The 13298-nt window shown below is 45.1% G+C and overlaps 4 protein-coding genes across 4 annotated transcripts; 3 read left to right on the top strand and 1 right to left on the bottom strand.

The window, feature by feature from the left end:
• Positions 1–1342: 1342 nt before the first annotated feature.
• Positions 1343–1732, bottom strand: N7496_002382 (uncharacterized protein; the record flags this gene model as incomplete). Its single annotated transcript, XM_056695313.1, has 1 exon — positions 1343–1732. One exon carries the CDS (start codon positions 1730–1732, stop codon positions 1343–1345), a length of 390 nt encoding a protein of 129 aa, XP_056557525.1.
• A 3029-nt stretch (positions 1733–4761) lies between these two features.
• N7496_002381 (uncharacterized protein) lies at positions 4762–6099 on the top strand (the record flags this gene model as incomplete). Its single annotated transcript, XM_056695312.1, has 4 exons — positions 4762–4950; positions 5014–5157; positions 5216–5286; positions 5352–6099. 4 exons carry the CDS (start codon positions 4762–4764, stop codon positions 6097–6099), a joined length of 1152 nt encoding a protein of 383 aa, XP_056557524.1.
• A 639-nt stretch (positions 6100–6738) lies between these two features.
• Positions 6739–7996, top strand: N7496_002380 (uncharacterized protein; the record flags this gene model as incomplete). The annotated part of the gene is made up of 3 exons (XM_056695311.1): positions 6739–7036; positions 7098–7724; positions 7802–7996. Exons 1-3 carry the CDS (start codon positions 6743–6745, stop codon positions 7994–7996), a joined length of 1116 nt encoding a protein of 371 aa, XP_056557523.1. The 5' UTR covers positions 6739–6742.
• Positions 7997–12745: 4749 nt separating this feature from the next.
• N7496_002379 (uncharacterized protein) lies at positions 12746–13105 on the top strand (the record flags this gene model as incomplete). Its single annotated transcript, XM_056695310.1, has 1 exon — positions 12746–13105. The coding sequence occupies one exon, from the start codon at positions 12746–12748 to the stop codon at positions 13103–13105; it is 360 nt and encodes a 119-aa protein (XP_056557522.1).
• Between the last annotated feature and the right edge of the window lie 193 nt (positions 13106–13298).

Genomic DNA, 13298 nt, shown 5'->3' with positions numbered 1-13298 from the left:
CCTCGTCATTGAATAGAAGATGCTCCCGAGGCTGTAAAGATTCTCGACACAAAGATTGCACGGGATGCTTCACAATGGTAGGCTTTACCCTCAAGTATCTCGGTTATCAGAATAAGCGGGGAAACAAAGAGAGCTCTGTCCACCTTAGGAGCTAGCCCTGGGCACGCTCAAGGAGTATAAGAACATAGTATCGAGTTGGGCATTGTAAGTTTTATGTGAAGGGCTCAGACCGAACTTCGTTCAATTGGGTGTGGCCGGCAATCTGTCTATCAAATGCTTTAGGGTAATCAAACACATAGGCTCCTTCAGAAGTGTCGGAACAGAGATAAACCAGCCATGTGGGTGCACCAACAGTTAGCAACCACAATGGGTCTGAATGGTTACCAGGCCCCTAGCCGGCAATTTGGATGGGCTGGTTACATGACTAGTCATGGCGGATTTATAGCTTTTCCTTCCTCCGAGTATCCACCAATGCTGGTGCTGCGACAAGAGACTTTCACGTGACATGTGATCAACAACGGGCTCTGGCCCGTTACACCCATCTCTTCCAGGACTGACGCCCTGATACCTTACTTGGAGGATTTCTTGTTCCCACTTCGACACATCAGCAAGCTGAACACAGCCCTTCCTGGCTAGTCTCACTAGTCTGATTAGTCGCATATCGCTTTGACAGTAGCCTCACTGACGTTCGAGTCTTTATGCTTAAAACGCGCAATTATCGCGCTCAGCAAAATTAAAACATCTGTCAGTGGCGTTACAAAGCGGCATCTTTGCAGCTGGTCTTGGATTAATATTAGTAAAGAAACGAAAAGCTAGCTTGTTGCCCTGAGATTTAGCTTTGTTTTACTTTTTTATTCTTTCGTGATCTACTGGATTGAAGACTCTATACTCAAAAAGTGCTGAATGAAAAATTAAACACCCATCACCGCAGCAAGAACAAAAGTAGGATACGTATATCTGATGGCGTCTTTGACGCCAGCCCAAAAAGAAGCAAATGGAAACGAGTCGATTCGGCTACCTAAAAGAAACCAAGAAGACGATCTCGAGGAAGAGGGAATGAAGAAGCGAAAACCGAAAAGGCAAGGTCTATATAGACCTGCCAGACAAAGAGACAAAGACCTGGTCCCGGACACCAGAAGACCTGCCACAGGTAAACCATGTAGGTCTATGAAGAAAAATAAATCACTAAACCACTGAGTAATCGAGGCCAATGGGGATCAAGTCATCAAGATCTCCTTCCTCGAGAACAAAAGAAGAGAGATGATTTCGGCAAGCGGTCGCACGTTTCCTCCAGTAGCAACCCAAAGCGTCCCAACAAAGGTTTTACTCTACCTGGAAAGGCTTAGATCACCACCTTGCAGAAAATAATTTCGAGGGTGGCCTCCCCAACGCTCCCATCGCGGTTCTTCCAAACCCAGGTAGATGCTCCGGCATCATGAAGGCCAGAGCTAGGGTCATCACAAACAGTAGCATCCTTCCAAGCGTCAACGCAAGTGGCGACATCAGGGAAATTTCCAATTTTCCCAATTTTCACATTAGGGAGAGGACTAAGGTCCTGCCAGTCGCCATTCAGGGTGTTGTAGTGGTTGTGGCACCAGCGCCATGCCTCATCGTCCAAGCGATCCCTAGACACGCAGTCCTGGCGAAAGGCGTGTCGGTTCCAGCACTCTGCAGCCCACGATAAAGGGAAAAGACTGGTAAGAGAGAGGGCAGTCAAGGTTTGGAAACGCATTATGGCGGAAGGTTCTTTACATTAGAGTTAGATGCGGGTCCAAGTCTTCAGTCTCGAGTCGACTCACAACCAAATTGGGAACAAGTGTTAGGTTAAGATATAGAAGATTCTGATGAATTTGCTTTGGGGCACTGATGGATTTTCGTCTGGATAGGAGGTACGGAGGAGGTATTTGTACTAAGAGAAGGCAATGAGATGAAATCTTTGACTGCTGAGACAGCAGGTGGTTAATCCAAGCTGGTCATGACACCTGAACTACGCACAAGGGATGGTATGAAGGATCTTTGAAACTAAACTTTATTGAAAATCCAATTGGCTCAAGGCTAGAAGGGGTGACAAGTATTGGGTCAACAGCAGCGTGTCGCTTTTTTTTACTTGTACTTGTCTCCCCATAATGAAACTAAACTATAGTAGGCTGGTAGTCTAGGACGTATGCTATCTTACATCCGCAGACAAAAAGTTGTCTATTATTTTTCCCGCATTCTTGACAGTGAATGAGGCGTAATGTTAGGTCAGGAGGACTGGAAGCAGGTAAACTAGACTGCTTGTGATGCCTAGGCCTAACAAGACCTCGAAGGAAGACAAGACAATCAGACTGTAGTTTCAATTTCTCTATGTTAGCAAAATTGCTGCCAAGGACTACCTTTTCATCAGAACACCCCGAGAGTTTCAGCTCTTTTCTCCCGCAAATTGTCTTTTAGGAGACTATTTGATATATTAGAAATTGAACTGCTCATGATCTTCATGATCGAGGTGAAAAATACATCAAGGTCATTAGTTGCTCAAGTTTCTCACTCAAAACTACGAACGTAGAATCCTCAAGAGTCATAGCCACACGCATGCAAATATGGGTTCATTACCCGATAGCATGCGCTTGGTGGTGCGTGGACGCAGTAATCATTAAGGAATCTCTAAATCCTACGCGACTGATATAGTGAGGAACGAGGCATATTGGGCTAGACTTGTGATGTATTGAATTCTCCGTCCACGTGGAAGGAACCGAAGAATATGTTGTACGCGTGATTAACTCAGGAATTAAAAGACTTAAGTTACCATCAACATCTTTTGCGGTGTTCTGCCATAATGAAAGCTCCTAGCATTAGTAGCCCCTAGAACTATGAATACCGGCTGTAAAAACTCCCAGGAGAATGCAGGGCTCCGTCCTGTGATGCCTTTGACATAGCTAATTTCTTATCTGAATAAAGGAGCTTTACAAGATAGATAATTCCTGCCTTTCATACTATCCAGTGTATGGGGCCTCAGGGCACACAATAAAGATTAGTCAACGAGAATAAGAAAGTTCGCAAGAGATAAACAATATATGTGATCATGTGCAATCTCCAGTACTGTGGCAATCTTCAAGCTTGGGGCCAGTTTAATATTAGCTAAACAGAACTCCCAGTTCGAATACACTACACTACACATCCTAATTTTTCCACCACTCATAAACTTACGACAGTTCGAGCTTCCGATATCACAAGCTACGTGTGGTTCAATGAAGGGATAATTACTCCAAGAATTAAGAATTTAACGCAAAAATCGTCTTTACAGGTTAGCATACATATTGGCTTTCGACCGAAGAAAGATTTCCGGGAAAACATCACAGGACGTGACGATGGGAATAAAGGCAGGATTTAGGAGGGTTATGATATACAAAATGCTAGGTCTATGCATGGCTTAATAAAAAATGTAAATGGACGATGTGAATGTATACCCAGTTTCCATTCTTCTTGATCTGGGAGTGGCTCTTTTGCGGCCAATCCAAGAGAAATAGCTTTCTTGATAGATAATCCTCTGTCAGCATTATGAAAGACACCAGCATGCCCACAGTATCTTCAATTAACATACTAGAGCTATTAGAGATCTCCATATACATGCAGATTTTTATTGAGACTTTGCCCTATTACCCTTGGCTTCTGAGCAAAACGTATAATAACTTTGCGCTTGGTTGAAATGGAAGTTCTCAAACATTGTAAAACAATATTAGCTTAGAATGATTTGAGCGGATATGCAGTCCAGATTCTAACAGTGACCTACCCCTTACAAACACTAGAGTTAATTTTTATTTTAAATACGTTGGTCTAGTCACACTTGCGTTAGATAACCCCCCCACGGGAAGCTTACCGTTAACAATTGATCCTTGAAAGTCGATAGACTTTGTAACATCAAATGGTGTTGAATCTTAACGACCAAATTGTATGGGATGGAAAGAGGGACACCCCGCTGAATCGCTTCATTACGCTACTTTAGCGGGAACCAATGATAGACGGCCGTCTAGATGTGCCTAATTATGCAAGCATCAGGTGAGATCGGTCATTCTTGATTCGATTACCTAAAATGTCTCCTTAGAATGGCTACTAAGCTCAAGAATTCGAACGCGTGGTGGTATCCACTACATTCCGTGGCAGCTCGATTTCCCCCTGCGCTCGGAAGGATCTTCCGGCTATTTTTAGTATACATAAAGCATGTCGGCTAAATGGGCATCGAAAAGTCCTTCCAAAGACTCTGGCCAGTTAACGGAGGGTGATGTTTGTACCCAGAGCCAGTTTCTAGAATTAACTGGACCCTTCCAAGAAAACGTTGGAATGAGCCTAGATTAAGCTGTCACTTGAACTCTCTTGAAGCAAGCTTCAGTGATGGACAGCAACTTAAGACATCGTACAGTGGCGCCGCAAAAGTCTGTGACCCCCTGGCTGACCCGAAAGCAGCGATTGTTTCATCAAGTAGGATACTCTACCCGGGTACGGTAGACAATTGAGGACAACAGCTCAAGCCGGCGTCTTTTACCATCTACCGTAAACCGGGGCGTTTTGGGGACTTCAGGCCGTGAGTGACGAACTTGACACCAAGGCTGTTTTCAGCGATGAAAAGTTACACTTCTTAAGTGCAGGGAATGTAGAATTAAAAAGTTTTATAAGCCCCGCGTTGAAATCCAAGCATTGGAAACCCCGTAGTCCGGCATTCCAAGGTAGAGACACCCACAATCAAGAACTCGCATGCCATCCAAAAGTTCTACTTATTGTTGCCAAATGACTCCTCGAATTGATTTCAAGGCCTGCAGGACCGTTCAAATCGTGTTTGCACTCTGCGGTGCCTATTTCATATTGTCGTTCTTTTTGAAAGGCGAGCAATTTGCGTGGCCACCAAGTATACCTCACTTCTCGCAGCCCAGCATACGTAACGGGGCTCTGGACCATATTCTGAACGAGACTCTTGGGGTAAACACTGAAATGATATGCTCTAATGCTCTTTCATACACTGATAGCTGATTCTTTTTACAGTTTCAGCATATATATGCTATTGGTCTGAAAGAACGCACGGATAAGCGTGACTTCTTGACTGTAGCAGCCTCAGTCACAGGCTTTAAGGTTGAATGGCTAGATGGAGTTCTCTCAAAAGACCTACAGCAAAAAAGCTTACCCAAGGTATGTATCCATGAATAGTTAATAAGACCCCTGTAGCAGGGGCTGATTTACAATACAGGGATACAACCTTACTACTGTCCAGCCTACTATTATTGGATGTTGGCGAGCCCACATGAATGCATTGAACAGGTAAAATGGACTCATTATCTATTATTTGAGCATGACCTAACTCTAATGCATTTTTGAGAATACAGGGTCATCGAAAACTCGTATTCTACTGCCTTGATACTCGAAGACGATGCCGATTGGGATGTTGGAATCAAGTCCCAACTACGTGAATTTGCTCGAGGAATTCACTCTTTGAAAGGGAACACTAAAGTGTCTAAGCAAGCTCCTTACGGAACTGATTGGGACCTTCTCTGGATTGGGGGATGTGCTTCAGGACCACATGCGAACCAAACTCAATTTTATGCTATACCAGATGACCCCACCGTTCCAAGTGTCCAACGGCGAGCCACTTGGTCTGGCCCCCTTGACAGTTGGAAAGAGCAATTTCCCGAAGACTCAACCCGATTTATTTACCGTGCTGAAGCAGGTTGCTGCACTTTTGGATATGCAGTCACTAGTAGAGGCGCAAAGAAGATTCTTACCGCCCTTGCTATTGAGCATATAGAGGCGCCCGTTGATAACGCCATGTCTGAATTGTGTGGTGGCCTTGGTGATCGTCAACAAATCGATTGTTTCGCACCTTTCCCGAACCTTATCGGTACATATAGACCAGCGGGTCCAGCATACCGAGACTCCGACATAGCCATTACTAGCGACCAGAGCATTCATGAGGAACAGTCTTACAATTTGGTATATAGCACACGTCGCAATATTCATAGGCTGGTAGGTGGCGAGCCAACCGTCTTCGCGCAGTGGGGCGAAGAGTCACCGTGGTCACCGGGAGAGATTCGCTTACAAGACTTTGTTTATCCTCGAGGCTATCTTGTCAGCTAGTGTTGGATCCTATCAGAAGGGTGTGGTGCGCGGAAAATGAGATGATGCCCCCCGAGAGAATAGTGTACAAATTAATAGAATCAGTTTTTGAATTCTGGCGAAAAGACAAAGAATATGATCTGTATGGCTGTATTTAATATCTTGTTAAATGAGGCCGGGAGGAAATTATTGCGATTAGAGGACGAGCCATAAAAGCTGTATAGTGTGTAGTTTTCTAATTTCTTAAACTGCATTCAGTCCGCCCATCACTCGACATCAGATCCATCTCCGGAAACAGAGAGCAGTTATTAAACGACCGGAGATAGCTTATTAGCTCGTTCTGAAAGAGGGGTTGTTAGCTCTGTGTTTTCTGTAACACAGGACTTTCCAGCAATGCACATACATTCGTAACCTGGCAACGTTCTCGTGAAATATATGAACAGAATTCCCATCGGGTGGAAGACAGTGTAACAGAGAATGGCAAGGGGTAGGGCAAAGGGAAGGTCGAAGTTCTCTTGGCCTGTGTCCAAACTTTGTTGAAGGCGGGATGGAATATTCCACCTAGCCGCAAACGAATTTCCAACGCATTTCAATGCTATATAGTATTACGAAGATGCCACTGGCGTTGAAATGACACACTCAAGAAAACCATTCTTATAGCAGAATGGATCAAAGACGATTGAGAGTTCTGGTCCTGCCGACCGCCCGTGAAATCTTTGCCCAGTTTCACACGCTCGGATCGAGATTTACGAGAGGAATTGGATTGTATCGCCTTCGATCTTCAAATTCACCAGAGAACACAACTTGGAGTGATTCGGAATTGAAGCTCCTCGAAGAGAGAAACGTCTCGGAACCCGAGTCCCTTGAACATTTACCCTCTGCTGAACCGAGGAATCCCCCTTCAAAGCTCTGCCTCATGCTAGGCATTATGACGAATATTGTCTCAACAATCTCCATTGTAAGCAGTGAGCAGGAGCAGCGGGAACCTAATGCCTTGAATATGTACTGAATTTTCTAAGGTTTTCACAAACAAATATGTTTTCTCACACGAAGGACTACGCAACTGTCAATTAGCGTTTGCAGCCTACCACTTCATGATCACCGGACTTACATTATGGGCTATAACCCAGCTTCGTTGCGGTGATTTTGTTGCAAAACGAATTCCCATTCACCGTAACTTCCACCTTGTTACCCTGACTAGCACCCAAGTGGTTCTCCAAAATCTCTCTCTCGCATATTCGTCGGTCATATTCCACCAGCTTGTGAGACTACTCCTCACGCCAGCTACCGCTTTTTTCAGCTTTTTACTCTATCGTGCTACTATTCCAAGGGCATCAATAATCCCCTTAATAATCCTATGTGGTGGCGTGGGAATTACTTTTTACTGTGATTCTCATGCTCCGACTGATCAAGCCGTTGGGATATCTCCAGAGGGAATCGTCTTCGCTTTCACCGGCGTACTGGCCAGTGCTCTTTATACAACGCTAATCGGAGCATATCAGAAAAAGCTGCAAGTAAATAGCATGCAGCTTCTTCTCAATCAAGCGCCTATGAGCGCCGGCTTTCTTGTGTGTTTGGCCCCCTTTATTGATTCCGCTCCCACGGCCAACTTGCTTTCACCATCAGTGTGCATTGCAATTTTCGGGGTAAGTTAACATCGTCCACGATATCCTTTCTGATTAGAACAGTTCGGCCACTAACCTCTATACTCATTGACATTTAGAGTGGATTGTTGGCTTGCCTTGTGAACATTTCCCAATTTTACGTCATCAATGCCGTAGGCCCAGTCAGCAGCACTGTAATTGGACATTTGAAAACGTGCATGATTGTGGCTTTGGGATGGTATTTTAGTGATCGATCAATTTCAATGCAAAGTGTTATTGGCATAATAATGGCTTTGGTGGGTATGAGCCTGTAAGTCACACTATTTCGGCAATTGTCTATAACCCCCACTAACCGGTTGGTCTTTCTGAGCAGATATATGAGTGTCGTGTCTCGAAACCGAATGTGAAATGCTGTTAGTTAAAGCCCATTTTGTGATGCAAGTTGAAGAACTGAGTTTTCGAAGAGATCAACATTTCCATTTATGCAAGTGTAATATCAATCAATCATCAATCAACACTCTATTAACCTGTTGCATCCAAACTAGTGGCGTAATGGCTACGCAGGCGCTTCCTACGCCAGAAGCAAGAGTGATTCGTACGCCCAAATCGCGTGTGAAACAGTAAATGCATAGGAAAACGGCGTATTACCATTTAGAATCGGCCCAAAAACAGTACCAAAACGCCCGTAGTGCACTCAAACCCTCAATATATCTCTCATATCGCCCGTACAACGGCGTGCGGTCTCCTCTTTATCTCCAACCCTGCTTCCTTCAGCGTCTACATCCTTTTACCCGGTTTCGATTGATGGCGCTCGTTGATGTTGGGCGTAGTCTTCTAAGACCTCTCGGTTGGCCTTTGGGTTGGCGTTCCTAAGACCCAGCATCTTCACCACCTATAGCTGCTAGTCTATCCTGGCCTATTTTTTCATCGCCTGTTGTTTTTGGTTCAATCTCAACGTGTCGAAGCTGTCCCAGAAGTCCTGTTTGCAGCATGAATTCGGCTACGTAGCGGGTGGCCTGCGAGTGCGATAGAGGAGGATGTGGAAGCTGAAGGAAGCAGGGATGAAGATATAGAGAAGACAGCAGGCCGTTAAACGGTACTTGGAATAAAGAAGTTTGTGAAAGACACAGGCAGAAATATAAAATTGCACCAGGCTGATTGGGACGTCAGGTATAAAAATAGCTAAGTCAAACTAATGAGATAGAGTGTTGGAGGTGCTTCTTAGGCTTATTGGATGCGAATCAGCTTAATGAATTTGATAAGGTAGTCAATCCATCAATCAATTGATTCTTGAGGATCTTTCAAAAGGACCCGATCGAATTGCCTTTCATCCTCAAGACTTTTTTGGAAAATACATGCAGCCATAGAAAGATACTCTAACGGCTTAGTCCTGGCCGCCGGAGCCCATCGGAAATTTCAAGACATGAAGTGATAACAATGACAGAATCTTGCAAGGCAGAGATCACAATGATATGCGATTCACCACCGAATTCACAGGGTTTTCCAAATGCTCCGACCGGGGGCCATTCAGCAATGCAACCCAAAGTTTTCCTTTACAATACTCCGTACCTCCGGCTAAACGTATAAAGTGAAGCGGTTTCTTGTAATAAATGCTCAAGACACTAAAGCTACCTATAACTTATAGCTTTCCTACTATTATGCTACTATACTAATATAAACTAATATAACCGACGTTAGGTACACGATTAAGTACGGATAAAGCTCTAGCGAGGGCTAGGTCGAGCTTCGGTATAATAAGTATAGCTAGGAATAGTGAAATGACAAATTTGATTAATATCCGTATAACGTCTATAGTGTCTAGTAAGTACGCTACCTTAATACAAGGTAACATTTAGCTTAGCCTGACCTTTGATCTAGCTAATTCGAGCTTAAAATTCGATAGGATAAGCGAGTGCTAAGAGAACGCGGTTTGAGCTATAATGACGAAAACTAATAGAACTATACATAAGCGTAGGTGCGAGGATCCATGCGTGGGGACTTACCTAGGAGTCGCGGGGAGGGTGAGAATCATCCGCTCTTACCCAGATTCTCACCCTGCGTACTACGTACTCACCCTATCTCACCCTAGTCGCGCGACGCTAAAGTAGCGTTCACCCTAAACTCACCTAGGCGACACCCACCCGACTACTGACCGTATATAAGCCACGCACTATTTGCCAATCCTAGCGAATAAGATAGTTTAGCTTGGCGGGGAAAAGGATCGCCGCTTTATGGTCACGCGACTAGGAGCTAGCAGGGTGAGCGCGCAACGAGCAGGGTGAGATACAGGGTGAGAGCAGGTGAGTCTCACCTTCTATCGCGCAACGGATGTTAATTTTGCTGTTACTGTAGATAGATCTTGGACTCTATTGTAGAGAAATAGTCTAATTAATCTTGTAGCACAGAACCATCACATGTAACTTGTGGGTGTTGGACATATATCTTCAGATTGGAGCTAGAGCACCTTTCGATTTTTGTGCGGGTGCTATTGGCATTACAGTAAACTCCCGTTTTCGGCACGGGCCTCCGTGCAACAGAATTCCGATGTGCCTAATGAAAGTGTGCCACTAATATCGCGCTAAACCTCATCTAGTAAGAACTAGTCTGTTTTTGGTCTAAAGTAGTCATCCACCCTTCTTTGCTTCCTCCCATTGATCTCGAATCGAGAAAAAAGATGAGCGATCCTCTCTATATCACGTAGATCTCTCTCAGTAATTCCCTCTTGGTGCTGGGCAAATTGAAGAGCTTTATGCATATATTCAATAGCTTCAACACGCGAGAGGATATCCAGCGGTGGTCCGAATATATATTCGTCCTGGTCGTCCTCGCTATCCTGAACCCCATTATCCCCACCTGTATTTTCTTCTGAAAAATGAACGATAATATCAGATAAATCAGGCTCTTCCACGTCGATGTTTTCTCCTGGAGGGTCTAGAAATTCATCTAATGCCATAACCTCTGTACCAGGAAGCCGGTCGGTCACCTCTGCGTATAAATCACCTAGTTGAAGGTCCTCAGACGGAGACGTATTCATCTCATTAGTGCTAGGACTAATAAGCGTGCTCTTGATAAAGCACTTCTGAATAGTCTCATCTAGGACGTCACGTCTCCAAGCCTGGGTGATCCAATGTAGTGTGTAATAGAGGCTCATTCTCTGCGTAGGATCGACGCCGCGGTCTATTATATTAACCATCCATGTCAACTATTTCTTCCGATAATGGTGCTTAAGGTTTCTGATGATACCCTGGTCTAATGGCTGGTAAACCGAGGTCGCGTTTGGTAGCAAAAAAACGACTTTAATATTAGACGGCGGTGGCGCATATTCAAGCGCAGAGAGATGCGCGCTAAAGTTATCGAGCAATAGCACGACTCGTCTTTGTGTGCCAATATGCCTATAAAACGAGCGGAACCATTCTTGTATAACATTACCGCGCATCCATGCGTTCTTGTTCCATCGCCAGACACATCTAAGTGCTGGGATATTGAGTTTTCGTAGAGCACGAGGCATCTTCGCAGTGCCTATTAACCATAGAGGCATTCGATCTGAACCAGTAGCATTGGTCGTTACTACGAGAGTAATCCTGGTCTTGTCTTTTTTATAACTAGGACTACCCTTACTCGATAGACCCCCATTTGGCATTCGACGCCAGAATAGACCTGTTTCATCCATATTATAGACATCGTTTGGCTGATATTGGTCGCAGATAGCCCGAATAGCTTCTATATCGGAATATATCGAAGCCGGAACCGATGCAGATTCGCTATAGGAGGTATGATATCGGATCGAATGGCGCTGTTTGAACCGTGATAGCCACCCTTCAGAGAAAAGTGGCGGGTCGAGATCTTTATACTGGGGTATTTTCTTCTAATATTCGACGGCTTTGCTCTGAATCAATGGGCCTGTTATAGGAAAACCGGCATTCTCGTGACGCTGCTGCCAGATATATAGGGCCTCATCTAATAGAGGCCACCGAGATGCTAACGGGCGTTTGTTCTGACCAGCTAAACCAGTATCAAGGTACTCGTATTTAGATGAAAGAATCTTGGAGACGGTCGCACGGTTGATATGACGATTAAATTGAGATGAAAACCACTCAGCGCATTCTCTCTGAGTAGGTTTAGGGCGTGTCTCCGATGCATAGATACGTAATGCTTTTTTCTGAGCATCGGATATGCCTTTGTTGGGTTGTTTTGGTATAGCCAGTTTAGCTGAAAGAGCGACCGAAGAAGGGGTGGAAGGGTTGGAAGGGGAAAAATCCTGCATTCTGATTGGTCGGTTTATATGACTAAGCAAAAATTGAAGAGAATTTTGTGTGCCAGACAAAAAGGTGTGCCGGTTGGCCTCTTATATATGGGAAAACTCTAATAAGTGGGTCCATCCAACAGATTTTGGTGCCTAATAAAAATGTGTGCCTAACCTGGGAGTGCCGAAAACGGGAGTTTACTGTATGCTGGGATACCATCTCAGCCTTGCGGGAGCTGATTTGACATACCTTGTGCGTCCTCATCATGTACACCGTCACAGTCGTCCTCAGATTCTGTACAGTTATCACGACACAACATCGGTCGAATTCAAGGGTTATCACTTTATCACCGATCCAGCACAAATTGGTCACTCGGAGTACGACTATGTTCTCGTCACGCCAGATGCGGCCACTCTGATGGCTCCGCTGGGCGCAGCCCTAGTCAAAACGATGGGAGAGGTCTTCAAAGGAAAAAATGCAAAAATTCTTCTGGCAGGCACCTTCCACAACTTCAAGAGTTGGTTCGCGGAGACTTCTGGACTTCCAGAAGATCGGCTTGCATGAATTGTCGTTCCAATCGCAATCCATGAAACAAAGGCCAAACTCAAAACTCATGGCTATGTGGACATGGAACTGTTCGACAAAGCCGATTATGCCTACGCAAGACTTAATCCCGACATTACCTTATAAATCGAGGATGAGCCCGCGTTTGCTGGTTTTGTCAGCTTGTACAATACTTGTGGAGTTGGGCGCTGGATTACTACGCCTGCTATGCAAATGGCTGCTCGTTTGCTTCCTGTTTTTTCTCTCCTCATACCGATGGAGTTGCTCGGATGGCCCGCGATGAAGGACCTCGACAGAAACAGTAATCTTTGGTGTCTTGGCACTGCTGCAGTAAAGGAACTTCGTTCCTTGAGTCTCTACGGCGAAGCCGGCCGACAGACAGCGGATGCAACAAACGAGGACTCCCTTTTCAATGATTTCTCGGGTATGGCGCAAACGGCACTTCCGCTCGACCAGGCGGATTTTAATCGCTATCACCACGGGGGAAAGGTTAGCAAGCAGGCCCAGGACCATGTCAGAGCTTGTATCAAATATGCCGAAGACGATGGGAAGCCGCTGACTGCCACACCCGAGTTACTGCGGCGTCTAGAGGAGAAGCTAGGAAGATCGGCATAGTGAATACAGTGGATGGATGGATGGATGATTGATTTCATGTACGCCAACCCCACTCGCGCAGCGATAGGTAGGTATGTGAATATATATCTTTGCTTTTGTGAGAAGGGGCCACTTCCTGGACGCATCTCCATTTGGAGCCTAGCCGGCTGGAGCCTGTTTAATTTTTCATTTTGACACTAGCCAATGCCATTGT

This window comes from Penicillium cataractarum, assembly GCF_028827025.1.
Source record: "Penicillium cataractarum strain IBT 29864 chromosome Unknown utg000002l, whole genome shotgun sequence".
In the NCBI taxonomy this organism is placed as follows: Eukaryota; Fungi; Ascomycota; class Eurotiomycetes; order Eurotiales; family Aspergillaceae; genus Penicillium; species Penicillium cataractarum.
Note: the sequence above shows the minus strand (reverse complement) of the source record. Positions and strands in the feature narration are given on the sequence as shown.